Here is a 26844-nt window from a genome sequence, read left to right on the forward strand (position 1 = left end):
AATAGTACGCAAGTATAAACACCATGGGACCATGCAGCCGTCATATCGCTCAGGAAGGAGACGCGTTGTGTCCCCTAGAGATTAATGTACTTTGGTGCGAAAAGTGCAAATCAATCCCAGAACAACAGCAAAGGACCTTGTGAAGATGCTGGAGGAAACAGGTACAAAAGTATCTATATCCACAGTAAAACGAGTCCTATATCAACATAACCTGAAAGGCCGCTCAGCAAGGAAGAAGCCACTGCTCCAAAACCGCCATAAAAAAAGCCAGACTAGGGTTTGCAACTGCACATGGGGACAAATATCGTACTTTTTGGAGAAATGTCCTCTGGTCTGATGAAACAAAAATAGAACTGTTTGGCCATAATGACCATCGTTATGTTTGGAGGAAAAAGGGGGAGGCTTGCAAGCCGAAGAACACCATCCCAACCGTGCAGCATGGGGGTGGCAACATCATGTTGTGGGGGTGCTATGCTGCAGGAGGGACTGGTGTACTTCACAAAATAGATGCCATCATGAGGAAAGGAAAATTATGTGTATATATTGAAGCAACATCTCAGTACATCAGTCAGGAAGTTAAAGCTTAGTCGCAAATGGGTCTTCCAAATGGACAATAACCCCAAGCATACTTCCAAAGTTGTAGCAAAATGCCTTAGGGACAACAAAGTCAAGGTATTAGAGTGGCTTCACAAAGCCCTGACCTCAATCCCATAGAAAATTTGTGGGCATAACTGAAAAAGCGTGTGCGAGCAAGGAGGCCTACAAACCTGAGTCAGTTACACCAGCTTTGTCAGGAGGAATGGGCCAAAATTCACCCAACTTATTGTGGGGAGCTTGTGGAAGGCTACCCAAAACGTTTAACCCAAGTTTACCTCTCTAGGGTAGGTGGCACCAAATCGTCCCACCTACGTAACAGCCAGTGTAATCCCGTGGCGCGTTATTCAAAAACCTCAAAAATGCAAAAACTTCAATTTTTCAAACATATGACTATTTTACACCATTTTAAAGACAAGACTCTCGTTAATCTAACCACACTGTCCGATTTCAAAAAGGCTTTACAACGAAAGCAAAACATTAGATTATGTCAGCAGAGTACCCAGCCAGAAATAATCAGACACCCATTTTTCAAGCTAGCATATGTCACAAAAACCCAGAAGACAGCTAAATGCAGCACTAACCTTTGATGATCTTCATCAGATGACAACCCTAGGACATTATGTTATACAATACATGCATGTTTTGTTCAATCAAGTTCATATTTATATCAAAAACCAGCTTTTTACATTAGCATGTGACTAGCATGTGACTAGCATTCCCACCGAACACTGCCGGTGAATTTACTAAATTACTCACGATAAACGTTCACAAAAAGCATAACAATTATTTTAAGAATTATAGATACAGAACTCCTCTATGCACTCTATGTCCGATTTTAAAATAGCTTTTCGGTGAAAGCACATTTTGCAATATTCTCAGTAGATAGCCCGGCATCACAGGGCTAGCTATTTAGACACCCAGCAAGTTTAGCACTCACCAAAGTCAGATTTACTATAAGAAAAATGTTATTACCTTTGCTGTCTTCGTCAGAATGCACTCCCAGGACTTCTACTTCAATAACAAATGTTGGTTTGGTTCAAAATAATCCATAGTTATATCCAAACAGCGGCGTTTTGTTCGTGCGTTCAAGACACTATCCGAAAGGGTAAATAAGGGTGACGAGCATGGCGCAATTCGTGACAAAAAAATTCTAAATATTCCATTACCGTACTTCGAAGCATGTCAACCGCTGTTTAAAATCAATTTGTATGCCATTTTTCTCATAAAAAAGCGATAATATTCCGACCGGGAATCTGCGTTTAGGTAAACAGACGAAAGAAAATAAAGCATTCGGTCGACTCGGGCACGCGCCTAAGCCCATAGTACTATGATCGGCCACTTGCCAAAAGCGATAATGTGTTTCAGCCAGAGGCTGCCTCGATATCGTTGACCTTTTTCCCGGGCTCTGAGAGCCTATGGGAGCCGTAGGAAGTGTCACGTTAGAGCAAAGATCCTCAGTCTTCAATAAAAAGAGCCCAGATGAAACACAACTTGTCAGACAGGCCACTTCCTGCATGGAATCTTCTCAGGTTTTGGCCTGCCATTTGAGTTCTGTTATACTCACAGACACCATTCAAACAGTTTTAGAAACTTTAGGGTGTTTTCTATCCAAAGCCAATAATTATATGCATATTCTAGTTACTGGGCAGGAGTAGTAACCAGATTAAATCGGGTACGTTTTTTATCCGGCCGTGTCAATACTGCCCCCTAGCCCTAACAGGTTAAACAATTTAAAGGCAATGCTACCAAATACTAATTGAGTGTATGTAAACTTTTGACCCACTGGGAATGTGATGAAAGAAATAAAAGCTGAAATAAATCATTCTCTCTACTATTATTCTGACATTTCACATTCTTAAAATATAGTGGTGATCCTAACTGACCTAAGACAGGGAATTTTTACTCTGATTAAATGTTAGGAATTGTGAAAAACTGAGTTTAAATGTATTTGGCTAAGGTGTATGTAAACTTCTGACTTCAACTGTATAATTATAATAGGGAGAATTGTGTACAATGGTAGGCTATACCCTCGTCTATGTGCGCTAACCATGGAACTCTGCGATGACACAGCCAAGTGTTGCGCCATGCTTCGCGTTTAAACTGTTACTGCTTGGACTGCTCTCCACTCCTAAACAATTTAATTAGCATATGTGTATTTTTATTTTTTGAATCAACTGTTACTAATGATCCTCAGCAACAAGCACCTGGCAGTGACGGCGTTTACAGAGGAAGCAAATTAAGGTAAACAAAACAATGTAATTAAATGGAATGATAACGATAATGTATACCAACTGAAGGGAACAACAGTAAATTGGCAGTTGAATATGTGTTATTGTTAACTCAAAATGACACAACGACTAGGTTCCAGTTTAACAATGTTTACTTCACTGTGAAACCACAGTACATAGTCGCCATCACACTCAAACCAGGTCCATCAACCAGTGAGACTACTGCCCAGGCGTACTAATAACCGAGTGATGGCACCATAATAACAGAAATATAGGGATACTTAAAGCATGAATTTTAACAATCTCCCACTTCTCTTTAAAGACAAATAAAACATCAACAAAATAATTAAATGTCCCAGGTATTATTTAAGTTCCCCATTACAAATGGGGTGTGTGACAAAGTTTTATTTGTATTACATAAGCTGACACTTTCCATTACTGAGTGCCTTTAGGAGCACAAGACCGGATGTTCCCTTTTTAGTCAGCAAGATGTTCCTTTGTGGCCGACCAGGAAAACAGCTTTGAGGTGTGGAATCACAGTTGAAGCAAAGTTCTGTAAACAACCCCAGATTAAGTCATCAACATGACAGACAAGTACTCCAGTCACATTGCTGTTTTGATCAAGCAAATAGAAGACGGCAGGATCCACTTGTGACATTTTCCCACCTGTACTCAGCATTGTTGCCTTGACTTTGTTGTACCAGTAGAGTGATGCATCTGCCAGGCCATACACACACTTTTTTAGTTTCCACAGTGTTCCTTCGCTCTTAGCTTCAGGCGGAGGTCGTATGTGAATGTCCCTTGACAGCTCTGTTCCCTGCAAAAATGCAGATTTTATGTCTATGGAATGAAGTTTCCATTTTTTCTGTCAGATCACTGTCAGCAGCAATCTGAGTGACTCTGAGATGCATGTCGGTGAGTCTTGGGAGTTGTTTAGCAGCCAGCTCCTCAAAACCTCTAGCCACTAGACGTGCTTTAGGCACTATTCCAGTTAAGGATTCTTTAAGGGTACACACCCACCTTGTTGAGACACATTTTTTGGCCAATGTCTTTGACTTCCTCAAACACTCAATCGTTCCTCCAATTACTGAGCTCATCTAGTTTAGCTGAGTCAAGTACATAATTTTGAATGTCATTCTGTTTTCTCGATTTTCCATTGGTTCAATTCTGCGATTATCTACAAGTGACAGGTCAGATGACCAGAAAGTGTAGCCGGTTCAGAGTACTGCAAGTTGTACCAGTTCTGGTGTTTTCCTTTGGCTTTTCCTGCTCCTCCAATGACTGTGTGTGGAATAGCACCTTCTCTGTCCATTGTATTTAACAGTTTGTCCAGTTGTCAGATTGGAACAACCATGTTGTCTTAACACATGTGGCTGATGGTGAACATTTTCCTAATTTGAACCCTCAACAGTATGACCTGTGTCATGGTTGAAGGTCTCTGCTCCATTTCCTGTGTCAGTTTCAGTGTCCATATCATTGGATGTGACATCTGGTATGTTTGTGTCTGTTAATGTGTCCTTTTTAGTAGGAGGCTGATTCTCAGCAACAGCCCCTCCATCTTGTTGATAATTTACATTCTGCAATCTTGAGTGATGCACCCTGACAATGGTGCCTCCGTGCCTCACAGAACTTGCCACACCATCTTGGCCAGTGACTACTCCTGGTCCTTTCCACTCTTGACAGTCAACTCGTTTGTAGTACACTTTGTTTCCAGTCTCATACTTCTCATCTGTGGGTTGAAGCTGTTTACATAGAGCCCTGAGAATTCTCTCTGAAGACTTCTCGCTGCATGTATTGCTGAAAGGTGCTGTCCCACCCATGCACTCACACTGGTCCCTTCTAGTGCTGATGGCTTGTCAATCAGTACAGAGGGAAGATTAGGGTTCTGCCCGAATACAAGTTGGCATGGGCTGTAGCCATGAACATTGTGCATTGAGTTTTTTGCCATCAAAGCCAAATCTAGGAGCTGTATTCCAGTAACATCCATTGTCTTGCTTCACTTTCAGCATGATCTCTGTGAGTGTTTGATTATGTCTCTCCAGAAGTCCATTGCTACGTGGACTGTATGCAGCAGTTGTCTTTACTTCCATGTTGAATTTCTCTGCCATTTCTCTTATTTAATTATTATTGAATTCTCCAACATTGTCACTGTACAATTTCTGGGGCGGGCCGTGCACACTTATCCAGGAATGAATGAAGTGCTTGATGATTTCACTGGGTTTCTTTGTATTCACAATGCTTCCAGCACTGAAGCGTGTGAAGTGGTCGATTATGTGAAGGTACCACACACTTGGTCCTAGCTCATGTAGATCTACAGCCACTGTTTCATTGTACTTGGAAGCCAGTGGCAAAACAACAGCTGGTCTGGGCTTAGGTTTGCTTTATTTCTGGCATGTCTCACAACTGCCGCCTCCCGAATGGCGCGGTGCATCACAGTGCCAGCTGTGCCACTAGAGAACCTGGTTCGAGTCCAGGCTCTGGCCGCGACCGGGACGGCGCAGCGTCGTCCTGGTTAGGGGAGGGTTTGGCCGGCAGGGATGTTCCTGTCCCATCGCGCACTAGTGACTCCTGTGGCGTGCCTGACATACCAGTCCAGTGGATTTGTGCCGGGCAATAGCGCCCTCGTCTGGTTGTCTTGAATGTGACTTGTTGGCGTTTTTTCTCTGTTGCTCAGTGTAATATGCCACGTCACTCACTTGCATTCCATCTGTTATTGGCGCAACAGTCTTTTCACCCAAAATCTTTTTTAGTGCCTACTTCATTGACGCAAAAGACAGCACAGTACAAACAGTCAAAGCCAACTGTTTCTCCCTACCATCCAGACAGGCAGTATCTAGCAACTTGAAAGCTAACACTGCATTCGGGAGAACCACATCCTACTTGTGCATCCTATAGTACCTCTGTTCAAAATCAATTATGAAGTTAGTCATTGCAACTGAAATGTCTCTAGTAACACTGTCAAAGTTTGAAAAAGTTTCTCTCTGACCACCTGTTACGCGAGTGCAGCAAGGAGCCAAGGTAAGTTGCTAGCTAGCATTAAACTTATCTTATAAAAACAATCAATCTTAACATAATCACTAGTTAACTTCACCTGGTTGATGATATTACTAGTTTATCTAGCTTGTCCTGCGTTGCATATAATCAATGCGGTGCCTGTTAATTTCTCATCGAATCACAGCCTACTTCGCCAAACGGGTGATGATTTAACAAGCGCATTCGCAAAAAAAGCACTGTCGTTGCACCAATGTGTATCTAACCATAAACATCAATGCCTTTCTTAAAATCAATACACAAGTATATATTATTTTAAACCTGCATATTTAGTTAATATTGCCTGCTAACATGAATTTCTTTTAACTAGGGAAATTGTGTCACTTCTCATGCGTTTTGTTCAAGCAGAGTGAGGGTATATGCAGCAGTTTGGGGCACCTGGCTCGTTGCAAACTGTGTGAAGACCATTTCTTCCTAACAAAGACCGTAATTAATTTGCCAGGATTTTACATAATTATGACATAACATTGAAGGTTGTGCAATGTAACAGCAATATTTAGACTTAGGGATACCACCCGTTAGATAAAATACGGAACGGTTCCGTATTTCACTGAAAGAATAAATGTTTTGTTTTCGAAATGGTAGTTTCCGGATTTGACCATATTAATGACCTAAGGCTCGTATTTCTGTGTGTTTATTATATTATAATTAAGTCTATGATTTGATATTTGATAGAGCAGTCTGACTGAGCGGTGGTAGGCAGCAGCAGGCTCATAAGCATTCATTCAAACAGCACTTTCCTGCGTTTGCCAGCAGCTCTTTGCTGTGCTTCAAGCATTACGCTGTTTATGACTTCAAGCCTATCAACTCCCGAGATTAGGCTGGCAATACTATAGTGCCCATAAGAACATGCAATAGTCAAAGGTATATGAAATACAAATGGTATAGAGAGAAATAATCCTACAATTCCTATAATAACTACAACCTAAAACTTCTTAACTGGGAATATTGAAGACTCATGTTAAAAGGAACCATCAGCTTTCATATGTTCTCATGTTCTGAGCAAGGAACTTAAACGTTAGCTTTTTTACATGGCACATATTGCACTTTTACTTTCTTCTCCAACACTGTGTTTTTGCATTATTTAAAGCAAATTAAACATGTTTCATTATTTATTTGAGACTAAATAGATTTTATGTATTATATTAAGTTTAAAAAAAGTGTTCATTCAGTATTGTTGTAATTGTCATTATTACAAATATAAATACAAATCGGCCGATTAATCGGTATCGGGTTTTGGTCCTCCTATAATCGGCATCGGTATCGGCGTTGAAAAATCATAATCGGTCTACCTCTAATATAGGGATACTTAAAACATGAACATAACAGTTATTAGGCCTACTGATGGTCTACTGATAGTGGTTAATATTTAACAGTAATTAATAAGTAATTGGGTACTTTTTCCACCACTGCCTATTTCTTTCATGTTAAATATTAACCACTATCAGTAGACCATCAAAAGTCATACTTGAGTAAAAGTAAAGATGCCTTAATAGAAAATGACTCAAGTAAAAGTGAAAGTCACCCAGTAAAATACTACTTGAGTAAAAGTCAAAGTATTTGGTTTTAAATATACTTAAGTATCAAAGTAAATGTAATTGCTAAAATATTCTTAAGTATCAAAAGTAAAAGCATGAATAATAAAAAATCCTTACGTTAAGCAAACCAGATGGACCAATTTTCTTGTTTTTTAAATTTACAGATTGCCTGGGTCACACCCCAACATTCAGACATAATTTACAAACAAAGCATTTGTGTGTAGTGAGTCCGCCAGATCGTAGGCAGTAGGGATGACCAGCGATGTTCTCTTGATAGGTGTGTGAATTGGACCACTTTCTGTCCCGCTAAGCATTCAAAATGTAATGAGTACTTTTGGGTGTCAGGGAAAATGTATGGGGTTGTCACACCCTGATCTGTTTCACCTGTCTTTGTGCTTGTCTCCACCCCATCCAGGTGTCACCCATCTTCCCCATTATCCCCAGTGTATTTATACCTGTGTTCTCTGTTTGTCTGTTGCCAGTTCGTTTTGTTTCGTCAAGCCTACCCGCGTTTTTCTTGTGCTCATGTCTTTCTCTAGTTCCTGTTTTCTAGTTTTCCCAGTTTTGACCATTCTGCCTGCCCTGACCCTGACCCTGCCTGCCGTTCTGTACCTTGTCACACCACCCTGGATTACTGACCTCTGCCTGCCCTGAGCCTGCCTGCCATTCTGTACCTTTCAGACTCTGCTCTGGATTACTGACCTCTGCCTGCCCTTGACCTGTCGTTTGCCTGCCCCCGTTTTTGTAATAAACTTTTGTTATTTTGAAACTGTCTGGGTCTACTCCTGAGTCTTGACAGTACGAACTGGCCATGATGGACCCAGCAGACTCGGACCAGCGCCACAATGCCGTCTCCTCCCAAGGAGACACCATTGGAAGGCATGAGGATTTGCTTCATGGTCTTATGGAGGGGTTCCAGACCTTGGCCGAACACCATGACTGCGGGTTGAACACATTGCTGGAGAAATTCCGCGGGTTGTCTGTCAGGCAGTCTACCACGATGGTAACCTCTTGCCCCCTCAGTAACGCGGCTGTTAGCAGCACGGCCTCCCCGGCCACCCCGGTTGCCCGAGAACCCCGCTTATCTACCCCGGAACGCTTCGCTGGAGAGTCAGGAACCTGTCGGGCATTTCTCACGCAGTCTTTTCTCTTCATCGAACTGCAGCCCTCCTCCTTCCCCTCGGACCGCTTGAAGATAGCGTACCTCATCACGCTGATGTCCGGGAGGGCTCTCGCCTGGGCTACGGCCACGTGAGAACAACAGTCGGCAGTATACTTCAGTCTGGATGTAACGGCTGTCGTAGAGAGGGGACCAAAGCGCAGCGTGTTGATTGCTCATGATGAATAACTCAAAACACTAAAGGAAAAATAACAAAGAGAAAAAACGAAAGTGCACAGTTCTGTCAGGTACATAACCTAAACAGAAGACAACTACCCACAAACACAGGTGGGAAAAAAACCTACTTAAGTATGATCTCCAATTAGAGACAGCGAGGACCAGCTGCCTCTAATTGGAGATCATCCCAAAAAACAACAACATAGAAATAGAAAAACTAGAACCTAAACATAGATTACAAAACATAGAAAAACACAAAACACCCCCTGTCACGCCCTGACCAACTCTACCATAGAAAATAACATCTTACTATGGTCAGGACGTGACACTGGAGTTCTCCATTGTCCTGGAGAGAGGCTGCCCGGAAGTTACTCCAGCTTCAGCAAGACTCCCGCAGTGTGGCAGACTATGGGGTGGATTTCCGCACGTTGACAGCTGAGAGTGTCTGGAAAACGGAATCGCTGTTTGACACCTTCCTGCACGGATTATCGGAGGATGTGAAGGACGAGCTAGCAGCCCGGGAACTACTGATGGATCTCGACTCGCTCATTGCCTTGACCATCCGGATCGATGGGTGGCTATGGGAGAGGAGGTCCAATTCCACCTCGTCTCCGAGGCATCCCCGAAGTCCCCGACGTCTCCTTGGCCGAGAGGACCCGAGGCTACCCGAGTTTCCTTGAGAGTCTCCGAAGTCTGCCGATTCACCTCTTCCCGAGCCGATGCAACTAGGCAGAGGTAGGCTGTCCCCAGCCGAAAGTCTACATCGGCTTCACACAAAGAGGTGCCTGTATTGCAGAACTACTGGTCATTTTCTGTCCTCCTGTCCACTAAAAGACCAGGCTCACCAGTAGGGATGAGTACTCTGGTGGGCCATACGGAGAACCTTTCCTCTCCCCTTACTTGCACCCCTTTCCATGCCATCCTGCTGTTGAGGAACCAGTTGAAATCTCTCTGTTTACTCATCAACTCTGGGGCAGATGAGAGTTTTATGGACGCTACCCTGTCATCCGAGCTGGGCATCCCCACTCAGCCACTCTCCATTCCCATGGACGTTAGAGAGCTGGATGGGCGCTCTATAGGCCGGGTCACCCACAATACCCCTCCCATCAACCCACGAGTGTCAGGGAACCACTCAATCCAATTCATGCTAATTAAGTCTTCTCAGGTTCCCGTGGTATTGGGATTCTCTTGGCTCCAGCAACACAATCCCTCATAGACTGGACTGCTGGTGCCATCATGGGCTGGAGCCCGTTCTGCCACGCCCATTGCCTAAAGTCAACGCAGCCTTCCTGTGGGCTCGGAAGTTGCCCTGGACCTCTCCGCCCATTCCTGCTGAGTAACAGGACCTCCGAGAGGTGTTCAGTAAGGCCCGGGCCACTTCACTTCCACATTTCATAATGAAAAAAGTAATAATTTCATGAACAAAATGTATATCTACAGGTCCATGTTTGCCTACTACGTTTGTGCTGCTTTGTCTACCCATTCAAACGCTATATAGGGTTTGTGAGTACTGTTATCAGAGGTTGTTTTAATAGCAACAACAACAAATGAATGTTGTCTGAATGTCACTCTTTAGGTCTTATGGTATTTCTGTTCTCTTTTTTTCAGTGTTGTGTTAATGTGGAAGTGTAAGGGGTGTTCAGGATTGATGTTAAGTATGTCCCAACTTTTGCATCATTACAAGTTAAAGCATTAAAGCACCCACATTACGGCCGTACTGTCCTATACCCATGTACATACATTGACTGTCCATATGAATTTAAGACCTGGAATGCCTTAATTGTGCACCAAAGTAAAGTCCACTCAATAGAGGGTACTAAAAATCTGACTGAGAAGTGTTCCTTCACTGTGTGTGGAGGATGGAAAACCAGTTAGAAATACAAACTGGGAAACTATCTCACTCGCCTGAGAAGACTGGGATGTCCAGAGGTGATGATAAACTCCTTGAAGCACAAACCTGCAGGGAAGTCAAGTGCAGCCTATGGTGTTAAAAAGCCAAAGAGAGCAGAAGTGAACTTTTTCCCCACATATCCCTCAGGAGAAACAGAAGAGATCCTCGAGGACATGCGGAAAGCTCTACTGTCCGATGTGAAGAAAAAGGGACAACAAAGAGACAGTGAAGTTCAAAATGGAGAAGATGTTTACATACGGGAGACATGAAGTTGTCCGTGACGCACCCATGGTAGAGGACTTCATGGCAAGATGGCATGCGCTCATTGAGGTAAGTTAGCCATGATTGTCTTATTGTTGATCTATTGGGAATGTTATCTGGGATTTGTTGGTGAAGGTAGAAGATTATTTTCCCTCAGCTTGCCACATAAGTGAGCCTTATTCAGAGTCATCACCATTTGTGCTGACTGCCTAGTTATTTCTCTCCCTATAGAGAACCCTCTAGTTTGCTGCTTGTGTGATCATCTCCAGGATATTTTCCTTTCTGCAGTTTTTAATCTAATTTGTTTAATTACTATTTTCAGGTCAATGCTGAGTTGAAGAGAATCACCACAACCCCAATCCAGTCCAAATTTCTTTCTCAACTTGATATACACTCAGATAACCACCTGAAGTTGTTCCAAAGAAGAGGAGGACAGCTGGGCAGAAGAGTCACATCAATCATTGCACCTATGGCTGATGTAAGAATTCCTTATGCTTCAAAAGACACATTCATATGTGGTTCTACACCAAAAGTTGACTTCAAATAAAAAAAAATCCTTCTTCTCTTTTCTTAGAATAGCAACATAGATGTCGGACGAGAGTGCATCATAAAGGGAGTGTGTGTGTATATGGGTGAAGGCCCAGAAAACCTTATATGTGGTATGTTAATAGATTGAAGTGATTCCTTCCTTCCTTCCTTTTTCTTACTCTCCTGTTCCGTGTCACCAACATATTCTATCACTAGCTATTCTATCCCTGTGTCATCTCCTCTGTCTTCCATCTTAATTCATTGGCTGCGGTTAGATGCACTTTCTATTTTTTTTTATTCAGAATTGTATAATTCAGATTATAGACTCCATGTCTTTTTTTGTTTGCATGAATGCTGAATACAGTGATCAAATTGGCTATGTCTCAAATGTAATCTGAATAGAATGGAAATCTTTGTTAGAACCACTTTTAATTTTAGCCTTGTAATAGGCGGTGTTCAAATATTACCAGCAGTTCTTGATTTAGTTGACTTTGTCTGTATCATGCTCTTGTGCTTCATGAGCTATACTTTTTGCAATCTAGAGTCCCTAACTGTAAACACATGATTGACAAGTTATGCCTTTGTGTCTTGTTCAGGGCATGGATGAAGAGTCCACCAAGGCAGCCATTGAGGACATTACTGTGGGGGATCTACACTATCAAAGACCATGTCGCGAGTGAGGAACCAAAGGACACTGGGTTTGTCCTTGAAGGCGTCAAGGTGCTGCAGGATCTGGGCAACGTAGCGTTTGCTGTTGCAATGCTGTTCAGCCTCATGTATGCCATGAACCTCAGTTACCCTACTGAGCTCCGCTACACCTTTGAAGTCTTTCGGAAGGTTTTTATGGAACTGAATGGGAACAATCTTTCTAACAAAGCTGTTACATTTAAAAACAGGCTGTTTCAGACTGTATGTTGTGTTTCACACGCTGTTTGACTTCTGTTGAACTTGTTAGATTGTTCACAAAAACTCCCAACAGAATGAGCATGTCCAAATATGGAGCTATCGTGATTTTGTTAGATATTTTGTATGGTGTTTTGAGTAGATCAGTTTCACTTTAGTGACTTTTAGTCAAAAGAATGAACATGCACACATACCTACCACATTCTTTGTCTGTTACTCTGTATGAAAAATAACTACCTCATTCTGTAACAAAATGTATTAGAGAGAGTGCCCAATCATTATTAGGACAACGCTTTAAAAAAAAAAAAAATACATATATATATATAACCTACAGCACTGGGATTTAGACCTGTGCAATTCATTGAACACAGAATGTCAGTGAATGGACATTTGTCGTTCCAAAAAGCTGAAACGTTACAAAGTAATACAGTAGAATTTTTGAAACACATGCCTTTTGCCTTCATTGTCACTGATGCAAATGGTCTCTTGCTCCTTGGTTCCACATCTTTAGCATGTACTTTTTATTTCCCTATTCATTTGTGTAAATACAAACACTAAGGTAGAAAATGGCAGCATTTCATCTTGTGCTTATATGAATAATTATGTAGAACCTTCTACATAATTATGAGTAATATCATCAATAAAATAATGTTAATTATTAAGTAGTGATCAGGTTTAGGGAACATGATCAAATCCATTTGAAGCTACACATTTTAATCGAAATAAAATTAGCTTAACCAAATCATGTTAAATTGATTCTATTCCATTACAATGCATTAACTTGAACAATTATATTTGCTTGACAAAAAGAAAATAAGTAAACTGAAAAAGAAAAAATGGTGTTTATCTAACATGTTTCATTTATGTGGAACCGATGTACACATTTTAATTAAGTCAATTCAAAGCAATATTTTTTTCAGTGTAGCCTTCAGCTACTATAGCACAGCGAAATACATCTTAAAACATGCTATTCTGTTATTTTGGCTTAGTGTCATGTTTTTTTTTTGTACGATCTTCCTAAGTAAAATATTAATGGATTTCTTTGTGATTGTGTATATTAAACTGATTTATTAGACTGGCGGCTATTGAGTCCTGGCTATTCTGCTGTTAATATACATACCATACATCAGACCTTCATGGTGTTTTGTGGATGAAATGCTCAGTTAAGTTTTTGTCTTTTATGATATTTATCTTAATGTAGGCCTACTGCTAGAGTGTAAAATACACATATTTCGGTAAATTCAGGGATAGGTGGGTTCAAGGTTTTTATTGAAATGACATGGAGCTGTAGGACTATGAGTCCTGTTTACTGCAGCTGTCTTAACATACAGTAACTTACATACTGGCCTAAAGGACTACTTCAATATATATCAATCAATCATTCATGCATTTGTGCATGTCATCACCCCAGTGGTAGACATATTATTGAATTAGATTGTTTTTATTTTCAAAACTGTTTCAAAATGCATGTTTATTCGGCTACTGTGCAGTGTGCCAAATACCAACAGGACAATGAGATGTTTACTGTAGCCTACATTTACTGTATGCTTAATTTCTTAGATAAGGGAGAGCAGGCCATGTCCAGACTTTCTCCACCACCTCAAGTACTCATTAACTCTGTCTTTAATGCTTCTTTGGGTTGCATCACTCATGGACAGAAACTTCTGAAACACAGTATTCATGATGAATACTCTGAGGTTCACTGGTAAGCCAAATTTGCCTCGGGTTCCATCTCAGTTGGTATTCTGTGTCCACTCGTGGTATCACTCATGGTGAGCAGTGTGTCAAGTTCTGATGTCAGAAGAGGATTGGAAATGTCAGGGTGAACTGACGACCCGACGAACCCGCCGCGATTGTTGCCTCTGCCTGTTGGAGGTGGATCTCCAGACCTCACAGATGTGCCTTGCATGGATTGTGACTCCATCATCTCGTCCCTCGCCCTCTTCAACACGTGCCGGTAGCGCCATAGAAAGAAGCTGGCTTGCTGAAAACTATGATCATTCCGTCTGTTCTCTTTGGTCTCAATGAAAACATTCAGAGATAAAAATCATTTTTTTAATGGTAACTGTGTTAAGGGTGGAGTTTAGGGTGGGGTGAGGAGTACTGGAAATGTATGTCTCCAGGTTACAATTCAGCCATAAGTATACATCAGACCTCCCACTGTCCTCACTTTGATTATGCTGTAGCACATACTGTAGCTATGATAATGAGCGATCTCTCTCAAATGTAGACAATGACCCAAAACACACTGCCGTGCATTGCAAATGAGGGCATAAACTGTGTCAAGACACCAGCAGAGTAAGTAGACCTACAGTACAACACATTTTCACAGCACACTACTCAACACTAGTGAGCCTCACCTCGCCTACGATAGGCCTAAAGTATATCTAAAAATGTTTTTATTTTCATCTATACATGTAGGTCTCCTGATTTAAACCCGGTTTAACTTGTTTGGCATCAACTGAAAACATTCATCCGTAACTCTGCCAAGCCTACGGGCAAAGATGAACTGGTGAAGGTCATCAAGATGTTTTGGCTTGAGAAACTGACGATACATTGCAACAAATACATTGATCATCTCAGCAAGGTTTTACCTGTGATCGTGGAGCTGGGGGAAGTGCAACTAAACTGTAGTTGAGATGTTGTTGAAATAATACCAGGCAATTTCGTCAGAATAAGAAAAGTGACAGTTTGTTTCAAATTCATGACCAATGAGCATATGTTGACAAATATGGTTCAAAAGTGGTGTAGCAGACACGCCCCCAAATAGCTCCACATCATTAGTCACCTATGACACAAACACACATATGCACAGGTAAAGCTCTTGATTTTTAAAGAATGTTCCCACTTCATTGGATAGTCACATATATTGTATGGTCCATTTTTACTCAAGATAAAGCATAGCATGGCCAAGATAAAGCATAGCAATTCGACACATACAACAACACAGAGTTACACATGGAATAAATAAAACATACAGTCAATAATACAGTAGAACAAAAGAAAACAAAATGTCTATATACAGTGAGTGCAAATTAGATAAGTTAAGGCAATAAATAAGCCATGGTGGCAAAGTAATTACAATATAGCAATTAAACACTGGAATGGTAGATGTGCAGAAGATGAATGTGCAAGTAGAGATACTGGGGTGCAAAGGAGCAAGATAAATAAATATATACAGTATGGGGATAAGATAGGTAGATAGATGGGCTGTTTACAGATGGGCTATGTACAGGTGCAGTGATCTGTGAGCTGCTCTGACAGCTGGTGCTTAAAGCTAGTGAGGGAGATATGAGTCTCCAGCTTCAGAGATTTTTGCAGTTCGTTCCAGTCATTGGCAGCAGAGAACTGGAAGGAAAAACGACCAAAGGAGGAATTGGCTTTGGGGGTGACCAGTGAGATATACCTGCTGGAGCGCGTGCTACCAGTGGGTGCTGCTATGGTGACCAGTGAGCTGAGATAAGGCGGGGCTTTACCTAGCAGAGACTTGTAGATAACCTGTAGCCAGTGGGTTTGGCGACGAGTATGAAGTATGGGGCTTTGGTGACAAAACGGATGGCACTGTGATAGACTGCATCCAGTTTGTTGAGTAGAGTTTTGGAGGCTATTTTATAGATGACATCACCGAAGTCGAGGATTGGTAGGATGGTCAGTTTTACGAGGGTATGTTTGCCAGCATGAGTGAAGGATGCTTTGTTGCGATATAGGAAGCCGATTCTAGATTTCATTTTGGATTGGAGATGCTTAATGTGAGTCTGGAAGGGGAGTTTACAGTCTAACCAGACACCCAGGTATTTGAAATTGTCCACGTATTCTAAGTCAGAGCCGTCCAGAGTAGTGATGCTGGACGGGCGGGCAGGTGCGGGCAGTGATCGATTGAATAGCATGCATTTAGTTTTACTTGCGTTTAAGAGCAGTTGGAGGCCACGGAAGGAGTGTTGTATGGCATTGAAGCTCGTCTGGAGGTTAGTTAACACTGTGTCCAAAGAGGGGCCAGTAGTATACAGAATGGTGTCGTCTGCGTAGAGGTTGATCAGAAAATCACCAGCAGCAAGAGCAACATCATTGATGTTTACATTTACATTTAAGTCATTTAGCAGACGCTCTTATCCAGAGCGACTTACAAATTGGGTGTATGTGATGTATACAGAGAAGAGAGTCGGCCCGAGAATTGAACCCTGTGGCACCCCCATAGAGACTGCCAGAGGTCCGGACAACAGGCCCTCCGATTTGACACACTGAACTCTATCAGAGAAGTAGTTTGTAAACCAGGCGAGGCAATCATTTGAGAAACCAAGGCTGTCGAGTCTGCCAATAAGAATGTGGTGATTGACAGAGTCGATGAATACGGCTGCACAGTAATGTCTCATCGATGGCGGTTATGATGACGTTTAGGACCTTGAGCGTGGCTGAGGTGCAACCATGACCAGCTCTGAAACCAGATTGCATAGCGGAGAAGGTACGGTGGGATTCGAAATGGTCGGTAATCTGTTTGTTAACTGGCTTTTGAAGACCTTAGAAAGACAGGGTAGGATAGATATAGGTCTGTAGTAGTTTGGGTCTAGAGTGTCACTCCCTTTGAAGAGAGGGATGACCGCGGCAGCTTTCCAATCTTTGGGAATCTTAGACGATACGAAAGAAAGGTTGAACAGGCTAGTAATAGGGGTTGCAACAATTTCGGCAGATAATTTTAGAAAGAGAGGGTCCAGATTGTCTAGCCCGGCTGATTTGTATGGGTCCAGATTTTGCAGCTCTTTCAGAACATCAGCTATCTGGATTTGGGTGAAGGACAAATGGTGGGGGCATTGGCGGGTTGCTGTGGAGGGTGCCGGGCAGTTGACTGGGGTAGGTGTAGCCAGGTGGAAAGCATGGCCAGCCGTAGAGAAATGCTTATTGAAATTCTTAATTATAATGGATTTATCGGTGGTAACAGTGTTTCCTAGCCTCAGAGCAGTGGGCAGCTGGGAGGAGGTGCTCTTATTCTCCATGGACTTTACAGTGTCCCAGAACTTTTTTGAGTTAGTACTACAGGATGCAAATTTCTGTTTGAAAAAGCTAGCCTTAGCTTTTTTAACTGCATGTGTATATTTGTTCCTAACTTCCCTGATAAGTTGCATATCACGGGGGCTATTGGATGCTAATGCAGAACGCCACAGGATGTTTTTGTGCTGGTCAAGGGCAGACAGGTCTGGAGTGAACCAAGGACTATATCTATTCGTAGTTCTACATTTTTTGAGTGGGGCATGCTTATTTAAGATGGTGAGGAAGGCACTTTTAAAGAATAGCCAGGCATCATCTACTGACGGGATGAGGTTTATGTCATTCCAGGATACCCCGGCCAGGTCGATTAGAAAGGCCTGCTCGCAGAAGTGTTTTCGGGAGCGTTTGACAGTGATGAGGGGTGGTCGTTTGGTCGCAGACCCATTACGGATGCAGGCAATGAGGCAGTGATCGCTGAGATCTTGATTGAAAACAGCAGAGGTGTATTTGGAGGGTGAGTTAGTTAGGATGACATCTATGAGGGTGCCCGTGTTTACAGATTTGAAGTTGTACCTGGTAGGTTCATTGATCATTTGTGTGAGATTAAGGGCATCGGGCTTAGATTGTAGGATGGCCGGGGTGTTAAGCATGTCCCAGTTTAGGTCACCTAGTAGCACGAGCTCAGAAGATAGATGGGGGGCAATCAATTCACATATGGTATTGAGGGCACAGCTGGGGGCAGAGGGAGGTCTATAGCAAGCGGCAACAGTGAGAGACTTGTTTCTGGAAAAGTGCATTTTTAGAAGTAGAAGCTCGAATTGTTTGGGTACAGACTTCGGTAGTAATACAGAACTCTGCAGGCTATCTTTGCAGTAGATTGCAACACCGCCCCCTTTGGCAGTTCTATCTTGGCGGAAAATGTTATAGTTAGCGATGGAGATTTCAGGGTTTTTGGTGGTTTTCCTAAGCCAGGATTCAGACACGGCTAAGACATCCGGGTTGGCAAAGTGTGCTAAAGCAGTGAGTAAAACAAACTTAGGGAGTAGGCTTCTAATGTTAACATGCATGAAGCCAAGGCTTTTACGGTTACAGAAGTCAACAAATGAAAGCACCTGGGGAGTGGGAGTGGAGCTAGGCACTGCAGGACCTGGATTAACCTCCACATCACTAGAGGAACAGAGGAAAAGTAGGATAAGGGTATGGCTAAAGGCTATACAAACTGGCCGTCTAGCACGTTCGGAACAGAGAGTAAAAGGAGCAGGTTTCTGGGCACGATAGCATAGATTCAAGGCATAGTGTACAGACAAAGGTAAGGTAGGATGTGAGTTCATTGAAGGTAAACCTAGGCATTGCGTAATGATGAGAGAGATATAGTCTCTAGAGACGTTTAAACCAGGTGATGTCATCGCATATGTAGGAGGTGGAACAACATGGATGGTTAAGGCATATTCAGCAGGGCTAGAGGCTCTACAGTGAAATAAGACAGTAATCACTAACCAAGACAGTAATGGACGAGGCATATTGATATTAGAGAGAAGCATGTGTAGCCAAGTGAACATATGGGTCCAGTGAGTGGTTGGGCTGACTGGGGACACGGCGATTCAGACAGTTAGCAGGCCAATGCTAACAAGCTAACAGTTAGTAGGCCAGGGCTAAACAAGCTAGCAGTTAGCAGACCGGGGCAAGCAAGCTAACAGTTAACAGACAAGTATATGTGCATATGGTATCAAATAAAACTTTGATGAGTGGGAGAGTGGAAATCTTCACTCTGTTGGTTGCATTTACACTGCAGGACTGTGGGGAACTCAGGAAGGGTGAATATTGTGGGCCACAGTTTTGGGTTGGCAACTAGCTAGCTCTTTTTGAGTTAGCCTGCACTGTAGCTAGTTAGCTAATAATACATCATTTTTCTTTTACATTTTCGAAATGTATTTACTTACTTGAATAGGTTCTCCCAGCCATGTGGACAATTGGAAACAGCGCAGCAGTGTGTTTGTCACCAGAGTGTTTTAGAGGATTTTACTATTGAACTATGTACCCATTTAATAACCAGACATTCATACAAACTTGCTATGCTAAATTTTTGACACACAATCGAACATGCTGCTATACGCTGCCAGCACGCCCACAAGTGAGTCACAATGGGCGGCCTAAGCGACACACAGCTAGCTATCTAGCCAACTTCACATACTGTATAGATAGTTAGCTGGTGATATTTATTTCACTTAGCTAACTTCATATTAGCTAACTATCTTGATGCATTTATCACTGTTAAAAACAAACTCAAAATTAATTTGTAGGTAGCTAGCTAACAGCCATGGAGGAGGGTGAAAGTATAGCAGCCCCAACTATCAAAGTGAGAGAGTAGGCGATTCTGGATAGGGCAGGTACTTTTGTGTAGTTCTTGTCCCTGGAAGTGAGGATGGAGATAATAGTAACATAATATTCAGTGTGGTGTAATTTGACAATTATGAAGTCTGTGGCCAAACAGTTTTATTTTATTTATATCAGACCAGAGGACATTTCTCTAAAAAGTACGATCTTTGTCCCCATGTGCAGTTGCAAACCGTAGTCTGGCTTTTTCATGGTGGTTTTGGAGCTGTGGCTTCTTCCTTGCTGAGCGGCCTTTCAGGTTATGTCGATATAGGACTCGTTTCACTGTGGATATAGATACTTTTGTACCGGTTTCCTCTAGCATCTTCACAAGGTCCTTTGCTGTTGTTCTGGGATTGATTTGCAGTTTTTGCACCAAAGTACGTTCATCTCTAGGAGACAGAATGCGTCTCCTTCCTGAGTGGTATGACGGCTGCGTGGTCCCATGGTGTTTATACTTGCGTACTATTGTTTGTACAGATGAACGTGGTACCTTCAGGCATTTGGAAATTGCTCCCAAGGATGAATCAGACTTGTGGAGGTCTACATTTTTTTCCTGAGTTTTTTTTTTTCTTCCTGAGGCTGATTTCTTTTGATTTTCCCATGATGTCAAGCAAAGAGACACTGAGTTTGAAGGTAAGCCTTGAAATACATCCACAGGTTCACCTCCAATTGACTCAAATGATGTCAATTAGCCTATCAGAAGCTTCTAAAGCCATGACATCATTTTCTGGAATTTTCCAAGCTGTTTAAAGGCACAGTCAACTTAGTGTATGTAAACTTCTAACCCACTGGAATTGTGATACAGTGAATTATAAGTGAAATAATCTGTCTCTAAACAATTGTTGGAAAAATGACTTGTGTCATGCACACAAAGTAGATGTCCTAACCGACTTGCCAAAACTATAGTTTGTTAACAAGATATTTGTGAGTGGTTGAAAAAAGAGTTTTAATGACTCCAACCGAAGTGTATGCAAACTTCCGACATCAACTGTACATGCACACACTACGGACTCCGAAATTGCTCTTCCTAATATTTCTATATTTCTTAATACCATTAGTTTTTGCTTTTTTTTGTTTTTTTTGCTTTGTGTGTTTTATTGTGTATTGTTAGATATTATTGCACTGTTGGAACTAGGAACTCAAGCATTTCACTACACTCACAATAACATCTTCAAAATATGTGTATTCAACCAATACAATTTCATTTGATTTTGATTTAAAGGTGGTGGAATTATTAGGGAATTAAGTAAAGGTCAGTATATGGCATATCTTTTGACAGACACACCGCCACACCTTCATGTATTCGATCTCCAAACCAAAACGAATAGCAGGTGTATAGCACCCGATTCTCATCCTTAAGTTCAAGGTGAGAATACGCATAGAGAGAAAAGCATATAAAAAAGGAATTCCATTCCATTTACACAAGCTTAGCTCGGGTCGGAATCAGGCCCTTGTGGCATTGTAGGCAATGTTTGCGCAAACATGTAGTTGTAGTTTATATGTAGTAGTTTATATCAACATGTTGGCAGTATCAGTCTATTGGACACCCAGTTTGCCAACAACTATTGAAAAACAGTGCTATTGTGTAAGAATATTTGAAGATAAATACACAACACAGAGGACTAAAGGTCAAGAGGACTAAAAGTCAATAGAGTACTAACGATCAATAGAAATAGTTTTTTCTGTAATAGGGGATTAATGATCAATGGGTCAGAGACATGGGAGGAATTTCAGTCCGGGACTCATAGCTACATGGCAAGTTCTCATTGGTCCAAATTGTTTATTGAGCATGAAATAGGATACTTGTTATTGGAATATTGGCCCAGTATAATTACAATGAATTCTAATTAGTCAACCACAGGCTAGGGTTGGGTTATAAAACTACATCCTCTCCCTTTGTTCTGTGGAGAGAATCACTGAGGACAGGGGAGAATGAACATCTACCTCTCAGCATAACATCTATGATTTGTCCTCTTTGAATAAACCTATTTTTCTCCCCCTGATTTGCTTTGGGGTCTGTGTTACTGAAGAGTATAATCAACTGCTAACAAGTGCAACTGAGTTGAATTGGTTAACCTCGCTTGCAATGCCACCACCCGTGCCATCAAATTGCTAGCTCTTCGGTGGCTTAGCTGGCTAAGGCAGTTGTCGACAGGGTGTTCATTTGTAGTGAGAGGGTGTTCAAGTGTAGTAGTAAGGGCTCGTGAGGACGGAAGCTACAGTATACTGTCAGCAGCAGCTTGACCCCCTTTACAGTGGTGTCATGACTGGGATACCTTGTTGTTGATTTGGGAGGTGGCGCTCTTTTTCATGGTCCTTCGATACGGATCCAAAGAAGCGAGACGCTTGAAACACAAAAATAGGCACATCAGGAATTCAATTAATACAACCATAGTGCAATGTTATATTTATTTCTTACAGTAACTTTTGGTTGCCATACAAGAAGTATTGAGGATTTGGGGGGAAGGAAGAGTGCAGTTACAAGGAACTTCTCTTTCTTTTTCATTTTGATAATTAGATAGTTGACTCTAAATATGCGGAATTACAACATATAGAACATGAACACAAATATACACAAAAGAGCCGGAAACGTCTTCGTAATTATGTAGAAAAAAATAAATAATAATAATTAAACCAAAAGAGAAAATAACAAAAGTATCAAAATAGTTGCCGATGGGTAAGTGAAGGACTGTGTTGTGATGGTAGTGATGATAGTGAGCCATGCCAGTCCTTATGTAGCATAGCCTTATAGTCACACAGTGATGGTTTGTATAGCATCTTAATACGACTACTCAGTTCTATGATTCTGCAAATAAATTAGCTTAGTGATATGTTGTTTTTTCCGTGAAGTCAACAGTCACAACTAGTCTTTTATTGTACGTGTCTACGTAAGTTGAGCATAAAAGTGTCATCGGGACAGTTTTCGATCCAGCGGACTGTGAGGTTATTTATACATTTAAAGCGTTTCAGTCATTTATACACACATTATACACAGACTAAGTGATTGGAATTGTCAAAAATTACAATATTCAAGATAGGCAGGTGATGGCCAGAGGATAGTATATAAAGTACATTTTGATTGGACAAATGTCTTCTGTCCACTCCATCTATCAGTGTTCATAACATCAACAGGTGATAATATATCATGATAGTTCATCTTAAGACTGGGAAAAACCACAACCAAGGAGATCCATTCAGTAAAAATATTGCTTCTTAATTTCCTCATAAATCTGATAATATTAATTTATATTAATTAATATTTATATATAATATATATATATATATATTTTTTTTTTTACTTTTTGGCAAACCACACTTCAGAGTTGAACATTTTTCTCCTAATGTCTTTTAGAAAATTCCATATAATTCTATATAATCATAAAAAATACTGTGCTTTTTTCTATGTCACTCTTTTGTTTCTTTTAAAATAATGAATGGATTATAGCAGCGTTATAACTCCTGCAAGTCCTCTCTTTCTGTTGGCCAGGTATTCCCTTTTTTTAACATCCCTTTGTCTTCCCTTCATCATCATACAGTTGCACACAGAGACAGGGAGAGAGAGAAAGGAATCTCACCAAGGTAGCTTTTTTTTTGGTCCAACAGGAGACCCTAAATTGCAGAGAATCCAAACAATCATGGTTATGTTCATAGAACATCCCTGTGAACTGATAGAATCATGGATATGTCTCAAATGATCACACATACTGTTCACTTTTTAGTGATATGTTATAATATATAGGTCATCTGGGTACAGTAGAATACTTGGCTTCCACACTTCTCTTTGCAGTGCATTATGGGGTAGTTCTAATCTAGTTCAGAGGCATAAAGGCCAGAAATGGGGCACTATGTAGAGAATAATGAGCTATTTGAGGCACTATCCAAAAACAAAACAGGGATAAAGTGACAAGGAAATAAGTTCTGAGGGTGGATGCAATGGTCATATTCTTTCATAGAAATTCTCTCTCTAAACCTTTAAGAAATATTATACATATAATTATTCTATTTTCTTTAAATCATTCCTTTATACACATTCAAAGCAATAAATATATTCTATTTACCTAAAATCAATGCCACCAAACACTTCCTCGGTATTCACCTATCAGCAGTTCTCATATTAACATAGAAGTAATGGTGTTTCATGAAAAGGGAGGGAGACAATTGATTGGCTGTCAGATGAGAGGTCTGATTAAAAGACACGCTTGTTCTACCAGCTCATTGGTGTGAGAGCTTATCACTGGTGTTGAGAAAATGACTCAGTAACACTTTACTTGAAGCCTGTATGTAGTAATAATACGTTAAAACTTTTTATAAGCAAGCCTTACAAAATGGTTATACCTGCATGCTTAAGTAAAGTGTTACTGAGGACTCGCCCTCTCATTCTCAAATGAACAGGGACCAAATGCATAATCTAAAGCCTGCTCGGTTAGTGCTGCTGTGTCACACCTATTTTCTTCCCTCTGGAAACACCAGGTAGGATTAACACCTCTTCTTGTCAATAATGACGTTCTGTGATTCATCGACGATGCAAACACTGATTATACACAAACTTTGTAAACGTTCCTATAAATCTTTTTTTAAATCCTCTTCAGTGATTGTGTGAATGTCTGGGTAGTAGATTTATTATTATTATTATTATATATTTTTTAATGTAACTTTATTTAACTAGACAAGTCATTTAAGAACAAATTCTTATTTACAATGACGGCCTACCTCGGCCTAACCCGGACGAGGCTGGGCCAATTGTGCGCCACCCTATGGGACTCCCAATCACGGCCGGATGTGATGCAGCCTGGATTCAAATGGAGTGCCTTAGACTGCTGCGCCACTCAGGAGCCCACATTTTTGAGTTTTGAGTGAATGAATATTATTCATATTATTCTTGGCCCCTGCACTACACAGTATACTGTAGGTGAGCTGTCTAAAAACAAGCACATAGTCAACCAGTGTCCTACGTTAACAGAGATCACCAAGTAACGTCTGTTTTGCGCTCATCCTTTCAAAATGGGATTTGCGAAAGGAATCACTAGAAATGATTAAAGATGGCTGAACAAAGAGAGAGATGGCGATATTATGGCAGAAAAATGTGTTTCCCCAAGTTGTTGTGATAGGTGGATTTTTTCTGTTATAGGCCTGAAGGGAGATTGGTTGGGCAGTAGGGTGTAGGGGGGTGGCATCCCACTCCTGTCGGGGTCGCTGTCAAGTGTGTGGAAGATGATGACAACACACGATGCCAACACTTAGGGCTAGATTCTATCAGATTCATGCCATCCAACACCCGCGTAGCTGTTGTTTTTGCGGTGTCGGAGGTGGAACTGTGTTAGAGCTGTCAAATCCACAAGCGGCTCCCAGCATTATACCTAAAACGGACATTGATTTTGGCTGCACGGAGTCGCATTAAGATAAATCCCATGCAGCCCTGTTTACAAGTTCGAACACTGGAATGTGAGATGCAATATGCACCTTGAATAGGCTGACAGAATCTAGACCTTGCACTCTCACTCATGTCTTTCTAAAAACACATTTAACAAACCTCCCACAGCGCGCGCACACACACACGTACGTCACAAACATGTCTCTGACAAAATGCAAATACACACATCTTCCACAGTGAACAGGGATGTGAAGGGGACAGTGGCGCCTGCTACAGTGGAGCCCCTCCAGCCATGCATTAGAGTGACTAACACATCATCATGTTTCTCTCTCCCAGGAGAAGGCCATCGTCGGATCTGTGTGTGCGTGTGTGTGTGTGCGCGTGTGCGTATTTGCTTGCAGCGAGTGATATGGTTTAGGATTCAGCTAAACATTTCTGCAAAGGTTCTCGTTTCTAATGTTTTTCAAAGGTCTGCTTTTCAAATGTCTCTACAACGTCAGATGCATCCATAAACATAACCCACGGTTTTACTCTAGTGAAGAAATATTCTCTGAAGAAACTCTAGCAAAGATAGAAAAGGAGCGCCAACCAGCTCAGCTGGTTCCAAACACCCGCACTGGGGGAGCTTGAAAAAGAATTGAGTATTCCAACACTGATTTCTATCAGTATTTCAAAGTGTTTGAGGGCTACGTTTCAAGAGTATTCCAAAGTGTGGTCTTTTGTATCATGAGCATCCTTAAAAAGATGCAGGATTTTTTCCAGTCTTTCCCCATTCTGGATTCGGGAACGCCGCCTTTCTCCAGGCTATTCCCAGCAGTTCCTCCAGGATTCTGACATCCCCTGATACTCGGGAAGCAGAATGGGAGCGATCAAACACAAACACGCCACAGAGGCGAGGCAAGAAGGGAGTAGTCAGAGGCCGATTCCTAAATCGTCCCAGACTTTCCAAGACTGAGAAGGAAAACAGGTAGGAGAGAGAGTGTTCCAGATAAATCCACACCCCCTGGCTTTATCTGTCCTGCAGCATTTTGAGGGCCCTCTCGATGTTCATGCGGTGGCCCACCCGCGTCACCCCCAGGTCAATCAGATCTTCTTTCTGCAGCGAAGGCAGGTGGGCGCCCTCGATCTCGTTGTCCAGGAAGGCGTCTTTATGCTCCGACAGATTCAGGCTGTCCAGCCAGTCGGCCACGTCCAGCTTGCTCCACAGCTCCACGGGCTTGGAGGCAAAGGGCTTGCCCGAGGTGGCTATGGCCTGCATTAGGGTGAGCGGCGAGGGGGAGCGCGAGCCACCGCACGAGGACCCTCCACCAAGGCTACCGCCCATGCTGCCGAAGCCTCTCACACTTTCCATGGGCAGGGTGGGCAGGCCGAAAAGGTCGCTAAGGCTGGGTGAGGAAGAGTGGGTTAAAGAGGAGGGGCAGGGGGGCGAGGAGAGGGACGAGGTGTCCGGGGGGCTGCAGAGGTGAGGGGGCAGGCTCGAAGGAGGGGTGCAGGAGGAGGGGGGCAGGCTGAAAGACACGGTGGAGTTCCGCTGGCTTCCTGTGGCTGGAGAGCTGGAGAGAGAGAAAGAGAGAGAGAAAGAGAAAATAGAGAGGGAGAAAAGAGAGATCATGAGAACCTAACATATGTATGGCACAGTGATGAACTATGGTATAGAGTGGCTGTACAAACTAATCCAGACCATAATGATTAGAACATAGCAACCAAAGAAGACCATGCCAACCTAGAGAAACTTGGCCAGATAGAAACCTCCGCCACGAAGCAGACTCCTCCCCCTCCACATG

At 42.0% G+C, this 26844-nt stretch overlaps 1 protein-coding gene across 1 annotated transcript in view; it reads right to left on the bottom strand.

Annotated features, from left to right (window-relative positions):
• Positions 1 to 22067: 22067 nt before the first annotated feature.
• The window catches only part of LOC106587060 (SH3 and multiple ankyrin repeat domains protein 2), a 189437-nt gene continuing 184660 nt past the window's right edge, over positions 22068 to 26844 (bottom strand). The window contains exon 20 of the mRNA XM_082969923.1: positions 22068 to 26613. Within this exon, the coding sequence (XP_082826049.1) occupies positions 26070 to 26613 (544 nt within the window). The 3' untranslated portion in view covers positions 22068 to 26069. The remainder of the gene's footprint in view (positions 26614 to 26844) is intronic.

Source organism: Salmo salar, chromosome 26 (genome assembly GCF_965601325.2).
Source record: "Salmo salar chromosome 26, fSalSal1, whole genome shotgun sequence".
NCBI classification, from domain to species: domain Eukaryota; kingdom Metazoa; phylum Chordata; class Actinopteri; order Salmoniformes; family Salmonidae; genus Salmo; species Salmo salar.